Source organism: Pseudochaenichthys georgianus, unplaced genomic scaffold (genome assembly GCF_902827115.2).
Source record: "Pseudochaenichthys georgianus unplaced genomic scaffold, fPseGeo1.2 scaffold_396_arrow_ctg1, whole genome shotgun sequence".
Taxonomy (NCBI): Eukaryota; Metazoa; Chordata; class Actinopteri; order Perciformes; family Channichthyidae; genus Pseudochaenichthys; species Pseudochaenichthys georgianus.
This window is the reverse complement of record NW_027262964.1, coordinates 46,040-66,206: the sequence shown is the minus strand read 5'-3', so window position 1 is coordinate 66,206 and position 20,167 is coordinate 46,040. Positions and strand designations below refer to the sequence as shown.

Below are 20,167 nucleotides of genomic sequence, written 5' to 3'. Positions count from 1 at the left end.
CAGGCTCTAGTGAATCAGGCTCTAGTGAATCAGGCTCTAGTGAATCAGGCTCTAGTGAATCAGGCTCTAATGAATCAGGCTCTAGTGAATCAGGCTCTAGTGAATCAGGCTCTAGTGAATCAGGCTCTAATGAATCAGGCTCTAGTGAATCAGGCTCTAGTGAATCAGGCTCTAGTGAATCAGGCTCTAGTGAATCAGGCTCTAATGAATCAGGCTCTAGTGAATCAGGCTCTAGTGAATCAGGCTCTAGTGAATCAGGCTCTAGTGAATCAGGCTCTAAGTGAATCAGGCTCTAGTGAATCAGGCTCTAGTGAATCAGGCTCTAGTGAATCAGGCTCTAATGAATCAGGCTCTAGTGAATCAGGCTCTAGTGAATCAGGCTCTAGTGAATCAGGCTCTAGTGAATCAGGCTCTAATGAATCAGGCTCTAGTGAATCAGGCTCTAGTGAATCAGGCTCTAGTGAATCAGGCTCTAGTGAATCAGGCTCTAGTGAATCAGGCTCTAGTGAATCAGGCTCTAGTGAATCAGGCTCTAGTGAATCAGGCTCTAGTGAATCAGGCTCTAATGAATCAGGCTCTAGTGAATCAGGCTCTAGTGAATCAGGCTCTAGTGAATCAGGCTCTAATGAATCAGGCTCTAGTGAATCAGGCTCTAGTGAATCAGGCTCTAATGAATCAGGCTCTAGTGAATCAGGCTCTAGTGAATCAGGCTCTAGTGAATCAGGCTCTAGTGAATCAGGCTCTAGTGAATCAGGCTCTAGTGAATCAGGCTCTAGTGAATCAGGCTCTAGTGAATCAGGCTCTAGTGAATCAGGCTCTAGTGAATCAGGCTCTAGTGAATCAGGCTCTAGTGAATCAGGCTCTAATGAATCAGGCTCTAGTGAATCAGGCTCTAGTGAATCAGGCTCTAGTGAATCAGGCTCTAGTGAATCAGGCTCTAGTGAATCAGTCTCTAGTGAATCAGGCTCTAGTGAATCAGGCTCTAGTGAATCAGGCTCTAGTGAATCAGGCTCTAGTGAATCAGGCTCTAGTGAATCAGGCTCTAGTGAATCAGGCTCTAGTGAATCAGGCTCTAGTGAATCAGGCTCTAGTGAATCAGGCTCTAATGAATCAGGCTCTAGTGAATCAGGCTCTAGTGAATCAGGCTCTAGTGAATCAGGCTCTAGTGAATCAGGCTCTAGTGAATCAGGCTCTAGTGAATCAGGCTCTAGTGAATCAGGCTCTAGTGAATCAGGCTCTAGTGAATCAGGCTCTAGTGAATCAGGCTCTAGTGAATCAGGCTCTAGTGAATCAGGCTCTAGTGAATCAGGCTCTAGTGAATCAGGCTCTAGTGAATCAGGCTCTAGTGAATCAGGCTCTAGTGAATCAGGCTCTAGTGAATCAGGCTCTAGTGAATCAGGCTCTAGTGAATCAGGCTCTAGTGAATCAGGCTCTAGTGAATCAGGCTCTAGTGAATCAGGCTCTAGTGAATCAGGCTCTAGTGAATCAGGCTCTAGTGAATCACGCTCTAGTGAATCAGGCTCTAGTGAATCAGGCTCTAGTGAATCAGGCTCTAGTGAATCAGTCTCTAGTGAATCAGGCTCTAGTGAATCAGGCTCTAGTGAATCAGGCTCTAATGAATCAGGCTCTAGTGAATCAGGCTCTAGTGAATCAGGCTCTAGTGAATCAGGCTCTAGTGAATCAGGCTCTAGTGAATCAGGCTCTAGTGAATCAGGCTCTAGTGAATCAGGCTCTAGTGAATCAGGCTCTAATGAATCAGGCTCTAGTGAATCAGGCTCTAGTGAATCAGGCTCTAATGAATCAGGCTCTAATGAATCAGACTCTAGTGAATCAGGCTCTAGTGAATCAGGCTCTAGTGAATCAGGCTCTAGTGAATCAGGCTCTAGTGAATCAGGCTCTAATGAATCAGGCTCTAATGAATCAGGCTCTAGTGAATCAGGCTCTAGTGAATCAGGCTCTAGTGAATCAGGCTCTAGTGAATCAGGCTCTAGTGAATCAGGCTCTAGTGAATCAGGCTCTAATGAATCAGGCTCTAGTGAATCAGGCTCTAATGAATCAGGCTCTAGTGAATCAGGCTCTAATGAATCAGGCTCTAGTGAATCAGGCTCTAGTGAATCAGGCTCTAGTGAATCAGGCTCTAATGAATCAGGCTCTAATGAATCAGACTCTAGTGAATCAGGCTCTAGTGAATCAGTCTCTAGTGAATCAGGCTCTAGTGAATCAGGCTCTAGTGAATCAGGCTCTAGTGAATCAGGCTCTAGTGAATCAGGCTCTAGTGAGTCAGGCTCTAGTGAATCAGGCTCTAATGAATCTGGCTCTAGTGAATCAGGCTCTAATGAATCAGGCTCTAGTGAATCAGGCTCTAATGAATCAGGCTCTAGTGAATCAGGCTCTAGTGAATCAGGCTCTAGTGAATCAGGCTCTAATGAATCAGGCTCTAATGAATCAGACTCTAGTGAATCAGGCTCTAGTGAATCAGTCTCTAGTGAATCAGGCTCTAGTGAATCAAGCTCTAATTAATCAGGCTCTAGTGAAACAGACTCTAGTTAATCAGGCTCTAATGAATCAGGCTCTAGTAAATCTGGCTATAGTGAATCAGGCTCTAGTGAATCAGGCTCTAATGAATCAAGCTCTAATGAATCAGGCTCTAATGAATCAGGCTCTAGTGAATCAGGCTCTAGTGAATCAGGCTCTAGTGAATCAGGCTCTAGTGAATCAGGCTCTAGTGTATCAGTCTCTAGTGAATCAGTCTCTAGTGAATCAGGCTCTAGTGAATCAGGCTCTAATGAATCAGGCCCTAGTGAATCAGGCTCTAGTGCATCAGTCTCTAATGAATCAGTCTCTAGTGAATCAGGCTCTAGTGAATCAGGCTCTAATGAATCAGGCCCTAGTGAATCAGGCTCTAGTGCATCAGTCTCTAGTGAATCAGTCTCTAGTGAATCAGGCTCTAGTGAATCAGGCTCTAATGAATCAGGCCCTAGTGAATCAGGCTCTAGTGCATCAGTCTCTAATGAGTCAGTCTCTAGTGAATCAGTCTCTAGTGAATCAGGCTCTAGTGAATCAGGCTCTAATGAATCAGGCCCTAGTGAATCAGGCTCTAGTGCATCAGTCTCTAATGAGTCAGTCTCTAGTGAATCAGGCTCTAGTGAATCAGGCTCTAATGAATCAGGCCCTAGTGAATCAGGCTCTAGTGCATCAGTCTCTAGTAGGGGTGTAACGGTTCACAGAAGTCACGGTTTGGTTCGTACCTCGGTTTTGGGGTCACGGTTCGGTACAACAAGGAAAAGCAAAAAAAAGTCCCAAATGCATTTTTTTTTTGCTTATATTTATTTCTAACAGTAGTGCAAGTTTTTGTATGAAAATAAGGAACTCTAACATTTGGAATCATTAACTGTATTACACAGTTAAAAACAAACCACAAACAGTAACACTCAGATGGCCATATTATCTATAATGGCTGATGTCAAACTAAAAGGTTCAATAAGCTGTACAACTAAAAAGAATGTCTTGAAAATATTTAAATAATAAGAAAGTGTTTCAATCACAATCAATAAAAGGCAATTCAGAACTGTATAACATCTCCTGATGTCAACATATAAAATAAATACAATGATAAATATAAAACTAAATAAAATCTGTACCTTTTAGGAGCAAAGTCTAACATGTGTAATTAACTTGTGAACTTGTGAACCGAACCTCTAAACAGAGCCCCCCACCTCCACACAGAGCCCCTCACCTCCACACAGAGCCCCCCATCACTACACAGAGCCCCCCATCTCTACACAGAGCCCCCCATCTCCACACAGAGCCCCCCCACCTCCACACAGAGCCCCCCACCTCCACACAGAGCCCCCCATCTCTACACAGAGCCCCCCCATCTCCACACAGAGCCCCCCCACCTCCACACAGAGCCCCCCACCTCCACACAGAGCCCCCCATCACTACACAGAGCCCCCCACCTCCACACAGAGCCCCCCCACCTCCACACAGAGCCCCCCACCTCCACACAGAGCCCCCCATCACTACACAGAGCCCCCCACCTCCACACAGAGCCCCCCCACCTCCACACAGAGCCCCCCACCTCCACACAGAGCCCCCCATCTCTACACAGAGCCCCCCATCTCCACACAGAGCCCCCCCACCTCCACACAGAGAATCCCCACCTCCACACAGAGCCCCCCATCACTACACAGAGCCCCCCACCTCCACACAGAGCCCCCCATCACTACACAGAGCCCCCCATCTCCACACAGAGCCCCCCCACCTCCACACAGAGAACCCCCACCTCCACACAGAGCCCCCCACCTCCACACAGAGTCCCCCCACCTCCACACAGAGCCCCCCCACCTCCACACAGAGCCCCCCCCACCTCCACACAGAGCCCCCCACCTCCACACAGAGTCCCCCCACCTCCACACAGAGCCCCCCCACCTCCACACAGAGCCCCCCCACCTCCACACAGAGCCCCCCACCTCCACACAGAGCCCCCCCACCTCCACACAGAGCCCCCCACCTCCACAAAGAGCCCCCCATCCCCAATAGCAGAATGTAAAATTAAATAATGTACATTAAGATGAAATTAAATACGGTTTATTACGGTGATAACTATTTAGATGAATAAGCAAATTGCGAGATGACAAACAGATGAACTTTCCTGGGTTTGAATACACTGTAAAGCTTGATCTGCTGTGGTCTACAGGAAGTCTGAAAGCTCACAGTCTCAGGTGGAAACTCTCCGTCAGCTGTTCAAACTCTCACAACTGATAACATGTCCCCTTGTCCGTCCAATCACAGCGCTCCGCTTGACCCACCCACTCCCGTGTCCCGTCCAATCCCAGCACTCCGTGCTATATAAAGGCTGTGGGTTCAGACGGACCTCCATCATCTTCCTCACCATGGCCTTCCTCTGGATCCTGTCCTGCCTTGCCTTTGTCGGCGCCGCCTACGGTGAGACTCATGAGAGCAAAGCATGCTGGGTAACCCACGGTGTAGTTACGGGTTTTAATTATTTATTATTATTATTATTATATGTCTGTAAGGCGAGAACTTAGAAAAAAAGAGTTGGAGTTATATTTTCATTTTACTGCTAATCTTCCAACGCTAGAAACAAACAAATACATGTCAACAATAAACTGTACATGTTGATGATGTCATGATGATGTTGTGATGATGTCACCAGGATGCGGCTCTCCCGCCATCCCCCCCGTCATAACGGGTTACTCTCGCATCGTGAACGGAGAAGAGGCACTCCCCCACTCCTGGCCCTGGCAGGTGTCCCTGCAGGTAACCGACCCACACACACACTCACACTCTCTCTCTCACACACACACACACATACTCTCTCTCACACACACACACACACACACACACACACACACACACACACACACATACTCTCTCTCACACACACACACACTCTGACTTGTGTTGCTGTTTCAGGATTACACCGGCTTCCACTTCTGTGGCGGCTCTCTGGTCAACGAGAACTGGGTGGTGACCGCCGCTCACTGCAACGTCAAGTGAGACATGTCTCTTAATGTCCTCCTGTCTTCCCTCTTAATGTCCTCCTGTCTATGTGTCTCTTAATGTCCTCCTGTCTATTTGTCTCTTAATGTCCTCCTGTCTCTGTCTCTTAATGTCCTCCTGTCTATTTGTCTCTTAATGTCCTCCTGTCTATTTGTCTCTTAATGTCCTCCTGTCTCTGTGTCTTAATGTCCTCCTGTCTTCCCTCTTAATCTCCTCCTGTCTCTGTCTCTTAATCTCCTCCTCTCTCTGTGTCTTAATGTCCTCCTGTCTATTTGTCTCTTAATGTCCTCCTGTCTCTGTGTCTTAATGTCCTCCTGTCTATTTGTCTCTTAATGTCCTCCTGTCTTCCCTCCTAATGTCCTCCTGTCTCTGTCTCTTAATGTCCTCCTGTATATGTGTTTTAATCTCTTCCTGTCTCTGTCTCTTAATGTCCTCCTGTCTCTGCATCTTAATGTCCTCCTGTCTATTTGTCTCTTAATGTCCTCCTGTCTCTGTGTCTTAATGTCTTCCTGTCAATGTGTCTCTTAATATCTTCCTGTCTCTGTGTCTTAATGTCCTCCTGTCTCTGTGTCTTAATGTCCTCCTGTCTATGTGTCTTAATGTCTTCCTGTCTATTTGTCTCTTAATGTCCTCCTGTCTCTGTGTCTTAATGTCCTCCTGTCTCTGTCTCTTAATGTCCTCCTGTCTATGTGTCTTAATGTCTTCCTGTCTATTTGTCTCGTAATGTCCTCCTGTCTCTGTGTCTTAATGTCCTCCTGTCTCTGTCTCTTAATGGCCTCCTGTCTCTGTGTCTTATTGATTGTTTGCTTATTGTTTATTTGTTTGTTTGTTTGCAGGCTGTCCCACCGTGTGATCCTCGGAGAGCACGACCGCTCTTCCAACGCTGAAGACATCCAGGTGATGAAGGTCGGCCAGGTGAGTGCAAACACATCGTCCAATCACAGGCCAGACCCTGCCGTGGTGACGTCCTCTAACATGTCACTTCCTGTCAGGTGTTCAAGCACCCCCGCTACAACGGCTTTACCATCAACAACGACATCCTGCTGGTGAAGCTGGCGTCCCCCGCCGTGATGAGCGTCCGCGTGTCCCCCGTCTGCGTCGCCGAGGCCGGAGACAACTTCCCCGGAGGCATGAAGTGTGTGACGAGCGGATGGGGGCTGACCCGCTACAACGGTAAGGGGGCGGGGCTAACCTTAACCAATCAGAGATAATGTTAGGCATGAAGTGTGTGACGAGCGGCTGGGGGCTGACCCGCCACAACGGTGAGGGGGTGGGGCTAACCTTAACCAATCAGAGATCATGTTAGGCATGAAGTGTGTGTCGAGCGGCTGGGGGCTGACCCACTACAACGGTGAGGGGGCGGGGCTAACCTTAACCAATCAGAGATAATGTTAGGCATGAAATGTGTGTCGAGCGGCTGGGGGCTGACCCACTACAACGGTGAGGGGGCGGGGCTAACCTTAACCAATCAGAGATAATGTTAGGCATGAAGTGTGTGACGAGCGGCTGGGGGCTGACCCGCCACAACGGTGAGGGGGTGGGGCTAACCTTAACCAATCAGAGATAATGTTAGGCATGAAAGCAGGCTGACCCGCTACAACGGTGAGGGGGCGGGGCTAACCTTAACCAATCAGAGATAATGATAAGCTTTTTTAATTTATTTTTTTATAATTTATTCAACTAAATTCATAGAAAAACAAAGAAGTATAATTCATACACATAAAATGAACAAAATGGGTAGAAGCGGGAGGGCTGAAGCATAGCTGATGGGAAGTAGCCCTCCCGTGAATCATCATTGGCATCAATATAACATTGGCATTATTTCGTCAAAAACCTATAGAAATCAAGGAGTACAAAGAAATAAAGAAAAACAAAGAAAACTGGAGAAAAATAACTAAATAAAAGTTAGGGTAAGTAAAAAATGAATGCATATGTATAGGACAAACTAGATATAGGGTCATTTTCTGCACATGTCAATAGCAGTTTCAAATACCATTTTAGAAAAGGAAAATACTATATATAAATATATACATATGTACACATGTATAAAAAACAAATTAATAATGATAGTAATAATATATGCATATAAACCTTACGAACACTTATTTTTAAAGGACTTTTTTACATTCATATGTTCACACATACACAAAATAATAAAGAACATATGTTCAAGTGTATAAGCTTGATGAGCTTTGAGCTCAAGAGTGAATGCTAATGTTAGCTTTTAGCTCAGGAATTCATGCTAATGTTAGCTTTTAGCTCAGGAATTCATGCTAATGTTAGCTTTTAGCTCAGGAATTCATGCTAATGTTAGCTTTTAGCTCAGGAATTCATGCTAATGTTAGCTTTTTAGCTCAGGAATTCATGCTAATGTTAGCTTTTAGCTCAGGAATTCATGCTAATGTTAGCTTTTAGCTCAGGAATGAATGCTAATGTTAGCTTTTGGTTCAGGAATGTAAAGCGTCCTGTTCCTGAGTGTTCAGGTAGTCTGAGTTGTTGTTGTTGACGGTGGTTGTTTGTGTTTGTTTGTTTTTGTGTTTGTTGTGCAGCTGCTGACACCCCCTCCCTGCTGCAGCAGGCCTCCCTCCCCCTGCTCACCAACGATGAGTGCCGTCGCTTCTGGGGAAGTAAGATCAGCGATCTGATGATCTGCGCCGGAGCCTCCGGAGCCTCATCCTGCATGGTGAGGCTGGAACGGGATCACGCCACTGTGGGGTTGGATTTGCAGCAACCTAACAATATTGTTTTGGACCGATTAATATAAATCTGTGTGTGTTTCCTCAGGGAGACTCTGGTGGTCCTCTGGTCTGTGAGAAGGCTGGAGCCTGGACTCTGGTGGGCATCGTGTCCTGGGGCAGTGGTATCTGCACCCCCACCATGCCCGGGGTCTACGCCCGCGTCACCGAGCTGCGCAGCTGGATGGACCAGACCATCGCTGCCAACTAAAGCTGTCAGAACCTCAATAAAACCCTCTGAAACACTTCCTGTGCTGTGCTTTGTTCACCGGGCAGATGTTAGCCGTGTTAGCGTGTTGTGAAAAAAGCTGGATGTCTTAGCATAGCTTAGCATAAAGACCGGAAGCAGGGGAGAAGCAGTTAGCTCCCTCATTTATTAATGAGCATGTGTCACACTTTATGTAGCCTCACCCTGAGGTAGGTGGTCTTTTCTGCAGATACTGATATCTACTGGAGAGCAGAAAGAATATAGGACACAAAGGGATGCACGTTAGCTAAAACCATGCATGCTCAACTTAGCACAAATGAGCTCACGTGTTCTTGCCTGTTCTCGCAGTTCCACAGCGGCATTTAGCTTAGCTTAAAGAGCCTGTGACAGCATCCTAACAACTGTTGTGCAATCAAATATTGGGCTACTAGTAATCTCGAACCGTCAGTTTAAAAAAGAAAAAGCGATACCGTTCCGTTAAATATCAATAATTTCGAACATCGCGGGGAAATTCCTTCGACTCATTTTGAAGTTTTGGGGGAAGCCGGAAGTGACGTGAATGCGGGAACGCTTCGAGAGCCAAACACGGACAAAGTGTGTTGTCATGCGTAGAAATGGTGAATTACTGAGATTAGGCACGTTAATAACGTTTTAATGAAGTTGACTACAGTATATTCATATTCGTCAGTACTTTCATGTCAATTCGGCGACATAAACATAAATGATCGTGGTGAATATGATGATTACATTACGATTAAAAATCGGGAGTGAGAGCTGCTGAATTTCCTCCCGTCGGATGTGATATAAAAACAAATCGATTATTTTTGTAGTTGTAAACTCAAGTGGATGAAACTAGATTTATCAGTGCTTTCATGTCAATTCGGCGAACATATGATACATGAAATGATCGTGAGAATGATGATTAAAAATCGTTTGTTTGAGCCGGTCTGCATTTCCTGATGAGAAAACAAACCGATGCTTTTTGTAGTTGAACACCAGCATGGATTAAACGTGTGGTTTTTTTACCACAATGTTGGGGAAATTAATGGATAAAATGCACGGATTATTATTATTATTATTCCCACTCCGATCGGGACACTAGGTCCACCGTTTCCCCGCAGCGAGGCTCCCCCCGTTGACAGTTTACGTGGGCTGGGTGTAGTGGCGGACTGGCCATCGGGACGAATCCCGATGGGCCGGTACCGAAGTGGGCCGGTCGGATAAGTCACTAGCACATCCCCCATAGGCGGCGCGTGAGGCTCAGGTTTGAGAAGGCTAAATAACTTCTTTTACCTGACGCTGCCCGCCTCCGGCGTCTATAGAAAAGAGATCCACTCAGTGTGCGGAGTTTAAATCTCTCAAGTCATATTACAGGATAAAGGAAATACAGTTTAAACTGCCGTATGCAGAGAAGACGCCGACGTGTCGCACTTATCATTCATATTACATCATCAATCAGATCATCGATCATATAATATCATATATCTCCTGATCTGAGTCAGCTGAGCCGTATCTGGCCGTGCAACACTCACAGTGTCACAGACTGGATGCAGAAGTATTATTTAACACATTATGTTGACGAAACACTCGAGACAAATGTAATGAAAGTCAGATCCACTCGTGTCTTAGACGTGAACGCGCTCTCAGCTGGAGAGAGAAACCCTGGCTTGATTTACCGAGTTGATAACCAGCGTTGTAGGACCGCTTAGCGAGATCTCGTTTGTTAGTTTGTTGTTGTTAGTTTGTTTGTTATAACATATCCAGGGTCTGTTGAACTGGCTTCGTAGCACAGGGCACAGGTGGCTCGCAGCGCTGAGGTCAAAGACACAGACATTATACATTATATTTGTATTTTACCAGGATGCAGTGACACCAATATTTACATATTTACATTTACTATCTACAGCACCCGCCGCCCCTGACATCCCCCACTCCCCCCGTTGACAGCTTACTAGCGGTACCGAAGTGGGCCGGTCGAGAGTCCCGGGATGATTTGTAGTCCCATTCCCACTGGCTACATGACCGTATGATCGCCCATATTGACGCACCTCATTCCTAAACTTCTAACAGATACAACATAAACCGATCCTTCAGCCTCATGAGCTCTCAGACACGTTCAACATTAACCTGTCATCGCTGTCTGAGCTTGCTGCTGTGTGCGCCGTCGTGCGTTTACATCTGACTGTATATATATAAAGGTTTACATGCAGATGCTGGGATCCTGGACGGTGCAGCTGGAGCGCTGTGCCCGCAATGACTCACCCATCATTTGGCGGGACTTGAAGAATCCCAGAGAAGATCCAGAAAATGGTCAACATTGAAGGATTAATGGTTATCAAAGTACAAATATCCAAAATCAGTTCAGTAACGGTTTGAAGGGGACAATATGTACTCAAATTGATGTGTTTGGATGATGGGGGAAACACGTGTCACAGGCTCTTTAAGCCGTTAGCAGATACTGTCTAGCGGCTAATAAGCTTAATATCATCGACTCTGTATTTTACACACTGATTTTCCTGAATGGTTTTAACATCACCACCATCTTAACCCTCCTGTTGTGTTCCGGTCAAATCTGACCGATTTACTACTTTCGGCAATCGTAACTTTTGTGTTTTTCATTTGATTGCATCGAGGCTTTATTTAACCAGATGAAAGCATTGAGATACAATTTCATTTACAATGCTGACCTGGCCAAGAAGGCAGCAACGTAAGCCGGAGGATATCCTCCACAGTAAACATTTGAACGTATACAATTGCTAATCACCACATTCATTGAATTTTGGGTAGTTTAGTCAACTTTGTAACACCCATGGTGTTCCCGGTCAAAGATTACCACCATAAGAAATGAATGAGTAACCATCCATCAGATCCATCAGATCCATCAACACAAACACACACCTAGCAGACTTAACAATGTATCATATATAATTCTGTGTGACTGGCGAAGCCACACACTGAATAGTATTCGACATACTTAGTTATTAGTGTGAATACCGTGCAACAGCATTTCTATAGTTCTTCTGTTTCTCTTTAATCTTCTTCTTCTTATTTCAACCAATATTTTGCCGTCGAATAACTTCAGCCTACTTTCAGCTACAGAAATCATTCAAATGTCAAAATATTCACCACACGATGGGAAACTTTCAACTTTTTCAAAATATTTTATACTTTTTGAAATATTCAGCTTTTTAAACTCTTTTTTTAAAATGGAACTCAATGGGAGGAACCTTCAACTCCTCTTCTCCCTACACCTTGCACCTAATGCTACTCCTTCCACATACTTTCAGCTACAGAAACCATTCAAATATTTAAATGTTCAACTCCTTCAGGACATGTGTGCTATGACTTTTCTTGTTTATGACATTTATACTTTTTGAGATATTTAACTTACTTTGGAGCTTGGTAGAGAGGGCTTCTTCATATTTTAACATTAGTGTGTATTGCGCCGCTCGTTAAGTCTAGAGTGCTTTGATCTCAAAACAGAGTGCAGGAGTGCTTGAAATTCACCCAACATATTTTTTTTAAACCTGCCATAATTCCCAAACCCTACACTCCTTGGACATCATTTTTCATGAAAAACGTAGGAAAAGCTCTCCTAAAACTTTCAACATGTCTCCATTAAAGCCTGATCTGTCCTCAGAGCACCAGCTGCACACCTTTAGTACATCTGCCAAAAAGCCACATTATTGACCCGAAAGTACACAAAAAGCAGACCGGCGCTCCTCATGGTCCTGACATCCTCCACGCGTTGACATTTTACGAAAGCAGCTACAGTTTTTAAACTATAGTTGGAAATGTAAGAGGTTTATCTCTCATTCAGAACAATGGAAAGGCTCTCCTTTCACAGCACATCTCCATGGAAACCTTTGATCTCTGGGCTCATGTACACAGGTGTTTGATAACGTCGTCACCATGGTAACCTTTGATCTCTGGGCTTACACACACAGGTGTTTGATGGCATTCATTCACTACCACTTACATTTCATATCCAACTCCTTCAGTCTACTTTCAGCTATAAACCATTCAACTATTAACTTATTCAGCTATTTCAGGACTTTGAGGCTATACATGTTGTTGTTTATAACCTTTTTAAACCTTTTCTTTTAAATATTAAGCTTCTTCACTATTTTTCCTCCTCTTCCAGTTTAACATTTCAAGTTTTCAACAAAGTCATTGCAATGCATTTGAGCTGTAAACAATTTTGATTCAAATCATTTCACTTTTCTTCATGTTTTCCCTCTCTCTGTTTCTTATCTATATCTAATAGAACTGCTCGGGTCTTGATAGATTGAGTGGGAAGGTCATGAGATCTTTCTAGATTGTTGTCAAGAATAACTTTTATCCAATGACCTTTTCCCTCTCTGTCTGTGTCTGTGTATTCTCTTGTTCCGATTAACCCAGCCAAATCTTTTTTCTTGTTTTGTATCTATATCTACGCCGGGATCCGGAGTCGAGGCTGATCCTCTTGCTGTAGTCCTGTGTCCTGGATCCTCGATCCTGAGTTCTGGATTAAGTCGTGGACTTCGGGTCGTGGCTGAACCTGTCTCTGCGGTCCTGCCTTGGGTCTCGTCTTGCTGCTTCCATGATGGCTTCCTCAGGATTGTAGCTGACATCCTCGTGGATTCATCTCCTCATTACAGACACATGCATTTCCTAACATTCGGTCTCTATGCTGTAAAATGTATTATCTCTTCGATTTACACACGGCATCTATTGCACGCCTGTCCGTCCTGGGAGAGGGATCCCTCCTCTGCTGCTCTCCCTGAGGTTTCTCCCATGTTCCCTTTAAACTGTGGGTTTTCTCTGGAAGTGTTGTGTACGATGTGAGGGTCTAAGGACAGAGGGTCTGAGGACAGAGGGTCTGAGGACAGAGGGTCTAAGGACAGAGGGTGTCATTTTTGTCATACTGATATTCTGAACAATCTGTGCTGTTGTATTTGCTGTAAAGTGTCTCTACTGTAGGCTATTGTTATTATATGTACAGCGCTTTGGCTCCACCAAAAATCTTTATAAATGTGCTATATAAATAAAACTTGATTTTATTTCTCCGCTAAATTCACACTGACTTGGTTTGTGTAGCTAAAAGCAGCTACCATTCAGCTAATAACATATTCAGCTTTTTCTGCATTTTCAGCTAAACTCAGCAACACATGTTCACCGTTTACAGCATTCGCAGCATTTTCAGCAGGAAATGCATTTTCTAGTTTCATCTGATTCTCCTTCTTCCGCCACAAATGTGTGAAACACACAATAAACACATCAAAACGTGCGGAATGACAGGCTCGGGCTGCTATGTCTTTTATAAGAGATTCGCCTATAGCCGTTTTCATGCATATCGCACTAAACTGCGAACATTTGCCCCGTAGGAATGAATGTGAAATCCATTTGAACAGAGCTCAACAACACCCCACTTTGACCCCAGACAGATTCCGCATACTTTAACGTAGAACAGAAATGATAAGTTTAAACAGTTCTCGAGACTATGGAATGTATTGGACTAATTGGATATATTTTAATAGCTAGTACGGTTCTAGTCGCAGTTTAAGTTGAAAAATGTCACACTGTTTCACATGTTATAATGGGTGTGTATGGGAGAGTTAAGACTCAGAGTGACGTCACAGAGGGGAGAGGAGCTCGGCTGGCCACAATGTTCACTCTTCGTAAATAGTTTGGTGTGTGTAGGAGCCGCATTTAAGTTTATTTTTGTTTTGATTTATTTGGAACCTTTATTAATGCATTTTTCTGTTTCAGTAAGAGGTGCGCTTTGCTCAGGTGAGGGGGCGGGGCTAAAGCTTTAAGTTGGAGGTGCGGTGTGTGACGGGAGAGCAGCAGGCAGCAGCAATACCGTCATTGACACGCAGACGCAACCTTATGCTGAGGAGAAGACGGATTATTAGGACATAATGTATGGAAATGTGTCAAGGTGTCACGGCCGCAGCGATATTCTCATTTAATCAAACTGACTTAAACATATAGCAAACACAAGAGTCATTCGGAGTGGAGTGCACCAGCTGGGCGTAAGCTGGGCGTAACTCTACGTCCGACGTAGAACCAAAGGTTAAGACCAAACTAAAGTTATGACTCGTGCACCACTTAGACTTAAGCCCTGTATGCGCTGCGCCTGGGCGTAACGTTTACACCTAGTGGGGAGCAGAATCTGAAAGACAGACAAGTATCAGAGGTGGGAGTAAGTCCTACATGAGCAAGTCATGAGCAAGTCTCAAGTCTTGACCTACAAGTATCAAGCAAGTCCCAAGTCACTGTGGTGAGAGTCGAGCAAGTCAAGTCATTGCTCAGGTCAGGTCAAGTCAAGTCAAGTCAAGTCATTGCTCAGGTCAAGTCAAGTCATTGCTCAGGTCAAGCAAGTCAATTCAAGTCATTGCTCAGGTCAATTCAAGTCATTGCTCAGGTCAAGTCAAGTCATTGCTCAGGTCAGGTCAAGTCAAGTCATTGCTCAGGTCAAGTCAAGTCATTGCTCAGGTCAGGTCAAGTCATTGCTCAGGTCAAGTCAAGTCATTGCTCAGGTCAGGTCAAGTCATTGCTCAGGTCAAGTCAAGTCATTGCTCAGGTCAGGTCAAGTCAAGTCATTGCTCAGGTCAAGTCAAGTCATTGCTCAGGTCAAGTCAAGTCATTGCTCAGGTCAGGTCAAGTCAAGTCATTGCTCAGGTCAGGTCAAGTCATTGCTCAGGTCAAGTCAAGTCATTGCTCAGGTCAAGTCAAGTCATTGCTCAGGTCAAGTCAAGTCATTGCTCAGGTCAAGTCAAGTCATTGCTCAGGTCAGGTCAAGTCAAGTCATTGCTCAGGTCAGGTCAAGTCATTGCTCAGGTCAAGTCAAGTCATTGCTCAGGTCAAGTCAAGTCATTGCTCAGGTCAAGTCAAGTCATTGCTCAGGTCAAGTCAAGTCATTGCTCAGGTCAGGTCAAGTCATTGCTCAGGTCAAGTCAAAGCATTGCTCAGGTCAGGTCAAAGCATTGCTCAGGTCAAGTCAAGTCATTGCTCAGGTCAAGTCAAGTCATTGCTCAGGTCAAGTCAAGTCATTGCTCAGGTCAGGTCAAGTCATTGCTCAGGTCAGGTCAAGTCATTGCTCAGGTCAGGTCAAGTCATTGCTCAGGTCAAGTCAAGTCATTGCTCAGGTCAAAGCATTGCTCAGGTCAGGTCAAAGCATTGCTCAGGTCAAGTCAAGTCATTGCTCAGGTCAAGTCAAGTCATTGCTCAGGTCAAGTCAAGTCATTGCTCAGGTCAAGTCAAGTCATTGCTCAGGTCAAGTCAAGTCATTGCTCAGGTCAGGTCAAAGCATTGCTCAGGTCAGGTCAAAGCATTGCTCAGGTCAAGTCAAGTCATTGCTCAGGTCAAGTCAAGTCATTGCTCAGGTCAAGTCAAGTCATTGCTCAGGTCAGGTCAAGTCATTGCTCAGGTCAGGTCAAAGCATTGCTCAGGTCAGGTCAAGTCATTGCTCAGGTCAAGTCAAGTCATTGCTCAGGTCAAGTCAAGTCATTGCTCAGGTCAAAGCATTGCTCAGGTCAGGTCAAAGCATTGCTCAGGTCAGGTCAAGTCATTGCTCAGGTCAAAGCATTGCTCAGGTCAGGTCAAGTCATTGCTCAGGTCAAGTCATTGCTCAGGTCAAGTCAAGTCATTGCTCAGGTCAGGTCAAGTCAAGTCATTGCTCAGGTCAGGTCAAAGCATTGCTCAGGTCAAGTCATTGCTCAGGTCAAAGCATTGCTCAGGTCAGGTCAAGTCATTGCTCAGGTCAAGTCAAGTCATTGCTCAGGTCAAAGCATTGCTCAGGTCAGGTCAAAGCATTGCTCAGGTCAGGTCAAGTCATTGCTCAGGTCAAAGCATTGCTCAGGTCAGGTCAAGTCATTGCTCAGGTCAGGTCAAGTCATTGCTCAGGTCAAAGCATTGCTCAGGTCAGGTCAAGTCATTGCTCAGGTCAAAGCATTGCTCAGGTCAGGTCAAGTCATTGCTCAGGTCAAGTCAAGTCATTGCTCAGGTCAAGTCAAGTCATTGCTCAGGTCAGGTCAAAGCATTGCTCAGGTCAGGTCAAGTCATTGCTCAGGTCAGGTCAAAGCATTGCTCAGGTCAAGTCAAGTCATTGCTCAGGTCAGGTCAAAGCATTGCTCAGGTCAAGTCAAGTCATTGCTCAGGTCAGGTCAAGTCATTGCTCAGGTCAAGTCAAGTCATTGCTCAGGTCAAAGCATTGCTCAGGTCAGGTCAAAGCATTGCTCAGGTCAAGTCAAGTCATTGCTCAGGTCAGGTCAAAGCATTGCTCAGGTCAGGTCAAGTCATTGCTCAGGTCAGGTCAAGTCATTGCTCAGGTCAAGTCAAGTCATTGCTCAGGTCAGGTCAAGTCATTGCTCAGGTCAGGTCAAGTCATTGCTCAGGTCAAAGCATTGCTCAGGTCAGGTCAAGTCATTGCTCAGGTCAAGTCAAGTCATTGCTCAGGTCAGGTCAAGTCATTGCTCAGGTCAGGTCAAGTCATTGCTCAGGTCAGGTCAAAGCATTGCTCAGGTCAGGTCAAAGCATTGCTCAGGTCAGGTCAAGTCATTGCTCAGGTCAGGTCAAAGCATTGCTCAGGTCAGGTCAAAGCATTGCTCAGGTCAGGTCAAAGCATTGCTCAGGTCAGGTCAAAGCATTGCTCAGGTCAGGTCAAAGCATTGCTCAGGTGTGTGAAATGGAGAGCCACAGTGACGCGTCCTGAAACCCGGAAGTAAACTCCTGCCGGTTCCCTCGACAACAAAGCAAAGCTATTTCTCCATAGGACTTTGGACAATAGCTGGAAATAAGGTCTGTGGTTGAAACACATTTAAGAGACGGATCACGTTTTGTTCAGCCGGATCATAAATCTAATCGATAGATTTATGATTCGAAAATCATAAAAGTATTGTAGATATGTGGATATTATCCGGCTGAACAAAACGTGACCAGGCCAACCTTGTTCAAAGACTGCAATGCTCGGGATTGAACTGCATTTTCCGTTGCTTAATTGCTTTGGCCTCTGTGTTTCATTTGAAGTGAAAACTGAACGTGACTTCACAGATGCTGGTAATGCTACTGAACGTGACTTCACAGATGCTGGTAATGCTACAGAACGTGACTTCACAGATGCTGGTAATGCTACTGAACGTGACTTCACAGATGCTGGTAATGCTACTGAACGTGACTTCACAGATGCTGGTAATGCTACAGAACGTGACTTCACAGATGCTGGTAATGCTACTGAACGTGACTTCACAGATGCTGGTAATGCTACTGAACGTGACTTCACAGATGCTGGTAATGCTACAGAACGTGACTTCACAGATGCTGGTAATGCTACTGAACGTGACTTCACAGATGCTGGTAATGCTACTGAACGTGACTTCACAGATGCTGGTAATGCTACAGAACGTGACTTCACAGATGCTGGTAATGCTACTGAACGTGACTTCACAGATGCTGGTAATGCTACTGAACGTGACTTCACAGATGCTGGTAATGCTACTGAACGTGACTTCACAGATGCTGGTAATGCTACAGAACGTGACTTCACAGATGCTGGTAATGCTACTGAACGTGACTTCACAGATGCTGGGAATGCTACTGAAACCCTTCTTAATGGCTAACACATGTTTATCTGAAGTTGTAATTAAGAGCTGCAGAAAATATTGTTGACGTGTTTAAAAATGTATAAAAAAACAAGATGTCATGCATACGTTCTAGTCTTTTATTAAAAGGCAGCCAGGTTTAAACGCATTACATATTTACATTTTAAAGGAGATATGCACGCTAGTTTAACATGTTCATATGCATGTGGTTAAGGCTACAAGTGATCTTGATTTACTTTTATTTATTTTTTACATAAGTGCAAATTGGTTGCATAATTTACTCAATTAATTGTATCAATTTATTAATGTATTTATATTTTATAATACGGAATAGGTGATGCATATTTTAAAAACATCCCAATAAATGTTAAGGTCTTTTGAAGAGAATATTCCTGTCTTTCTGTGAACTGAGCTAAACAAAGTGTTATAAGTTTAAGTCAAAATGTAATTTGTTTACAGTAAACAAAACACAGCATTGTATTGACGTACATTCAAGTTTTTGCTTTGTAATAAAAGGAAATATGTTAAGCTATAACAACAAAATTAAGTTTTTTTTTTTTTTCACAAACTTAAAAACTCTACATAGATCTAATATAAATATAAGGTTAGTCCAAAAGGAAAAATTAAGTTATAACAAAGTAATAAATGTTGTGCGGTCTTCAGAATGAATCATCTTATTACTTTGTGTCAATGTAAATATATATCTTAGACGGAAGCAATATTTTTTACTTGAGCCAAATTAATCTTTTGAGGTCAAAAAATCTATTTGGAATAAACTAAAAAAATTAGCTGTAAAAAATTAGCGCTATTTTTTCAAGTTGATCAAAAGTATAAATTTGTTCAGTGTAGGAAAGAACGAGACCCCGCCTCCCACGCTGGATCCAGTTCTAGCTAGCTAGCATCTGTGAGGCGTTCAGGGATCCTCTGTACATTCTAGTGACGGTAAGTTAGCATGTCTTTGAATTACACACAGAGCACACACACAGTCCTCAGATATTCCTCAGCAGTGGTTTATTACACAAAGAGCAGGTTTATCTAAGAGAGCAGGTCCGGCGTCAGGTGAGGTGTTATCGGGGGGGGGCAGGTGTTAGCGGTGTCTGGTGTAGAGTTAGCGGTGTCTTGGGGGGGCAGGTGTTAGCATTAGCGGTGTCGGGGGGGGCAGGTGTTAGCGGTGTCTTGGGGGGGCAGGTGTTAGTGGTGTCTGGTGTAGAGTTAGCGGTGTCTTTGGGGGGCAGGTGTTAGCATTAGCGGTGTCGGGGGGGGCAGGTGTTAGCGGTGTCTTGGGGGGGCAGGTGTTAGTGGTGTCTGGTGTAGAGTTAGCGGTGTCTTGGGGGGGAAGGTGTTAGCATTAGCGGTCCCGGTGGGGGGCAGGTGTTAGCGGCGGGGGGCAGGTGTTAGCGGTGTCTGGTTAGCATTAGCGGTGTCGGGGGGGGCAGGCGTGCCCCACGCGGCGGCAGTAGCAGATGGCGTTGAAGAAGCGGCAGTAGCAGGTGTCGCAGGCGTCGCAGCAGGGCAGCGGCAGGCCGAGGCACGACTGCTGGTGAGCCACGCAGCGCCGGGACGAGCGCATGGAGCGACCCTGCAGCTGCACCGAGTCCTGTGCAACAGGAAACTCTATCAGTACCGGGAACAATTCGGTTCCCGGGTACAAAATACACTACACAATCATAGAAACAAAAACACATGAACCCCATCGAATAGTTACAAATACAATCCATAACATGTTTAATTTATCACCTAATTTTACTACATCTCAAATCATGACTTGTTACATGTTCACTTCTTGTAACCATAATTAGGTATAGTTAGAGAGATAGAGTGATAGATAGAGAGATAGATGGATAGATAGATCGATAGATAGACAGATAGACAGATAGATATATAGATAGATAGATAGATAGATATATAGATAGAGAGATAGATGGATAGATAGATCGATAGATAGACAGATAGACAGATAGATATATAGATAGATACATAGATAGATATATAGATAGATAGATAGATAGATAGATAGATAGATAGATAGATAGATAGATATATAGATAGATAGATAGATAGATAGATAGATAGATAGATAGATATATAGATAGATAGATAGATAGATATATAGC

General features: G+C 44.6%; 2 protein-coding genes across 2 annotated transcripts; both read left to right on the top strand.

The window, feature by feature from the left end:
• Positions 1 to 537: 537 nt before the first annotated feature.
• Positions 538 to 4,542, top strand: LOC139433395 (dentin sialophosphoprotein-like; the record flags this gene model as incomplete). Its single annotated transcript, XM_071202384.1, has 3 exons — positions 538 to 2,509; positions 2,600 to 3,205; positions 3,707 to 4,542. Coding segments are annotated over 3 exons (3,414 nt in total), but the record flags the coding sequence as incomplete, so codon positions are not given.
• A 344-nt stretch (positions 4,543 to 4,886) lies between these two features.
• LOC117442247 (chymotrypsin A-like) lies at positions 4,887 to 8,506 on the top strand. Its single transcript, XM_034078245.2, has 7 exons — positions 4,887 to 4,947; positions 5,180 to 5,283; positions 5,440 to 5,519; positions 6,363 to 6,441; positions 6,519 to 6,699; positions 8,076 to 8,209; positions 8,311 to 8,506. The coding sequence occupies exons 1-7, from the start codon at positions 4,896 to 4,898 to the stop codon at positions 8,470 to 8,472; spliced, it is 792 nt and encodes a 263-aa protein (XP_033934136.1). The 5' UTR covers positions 4,887 to 4,895; the 3' UTR covers positions 8,473 to 8,506.
• The last annotated feature ends 11,661 nt before the right edge of the window (positions 8,507 to 20,167 follow it).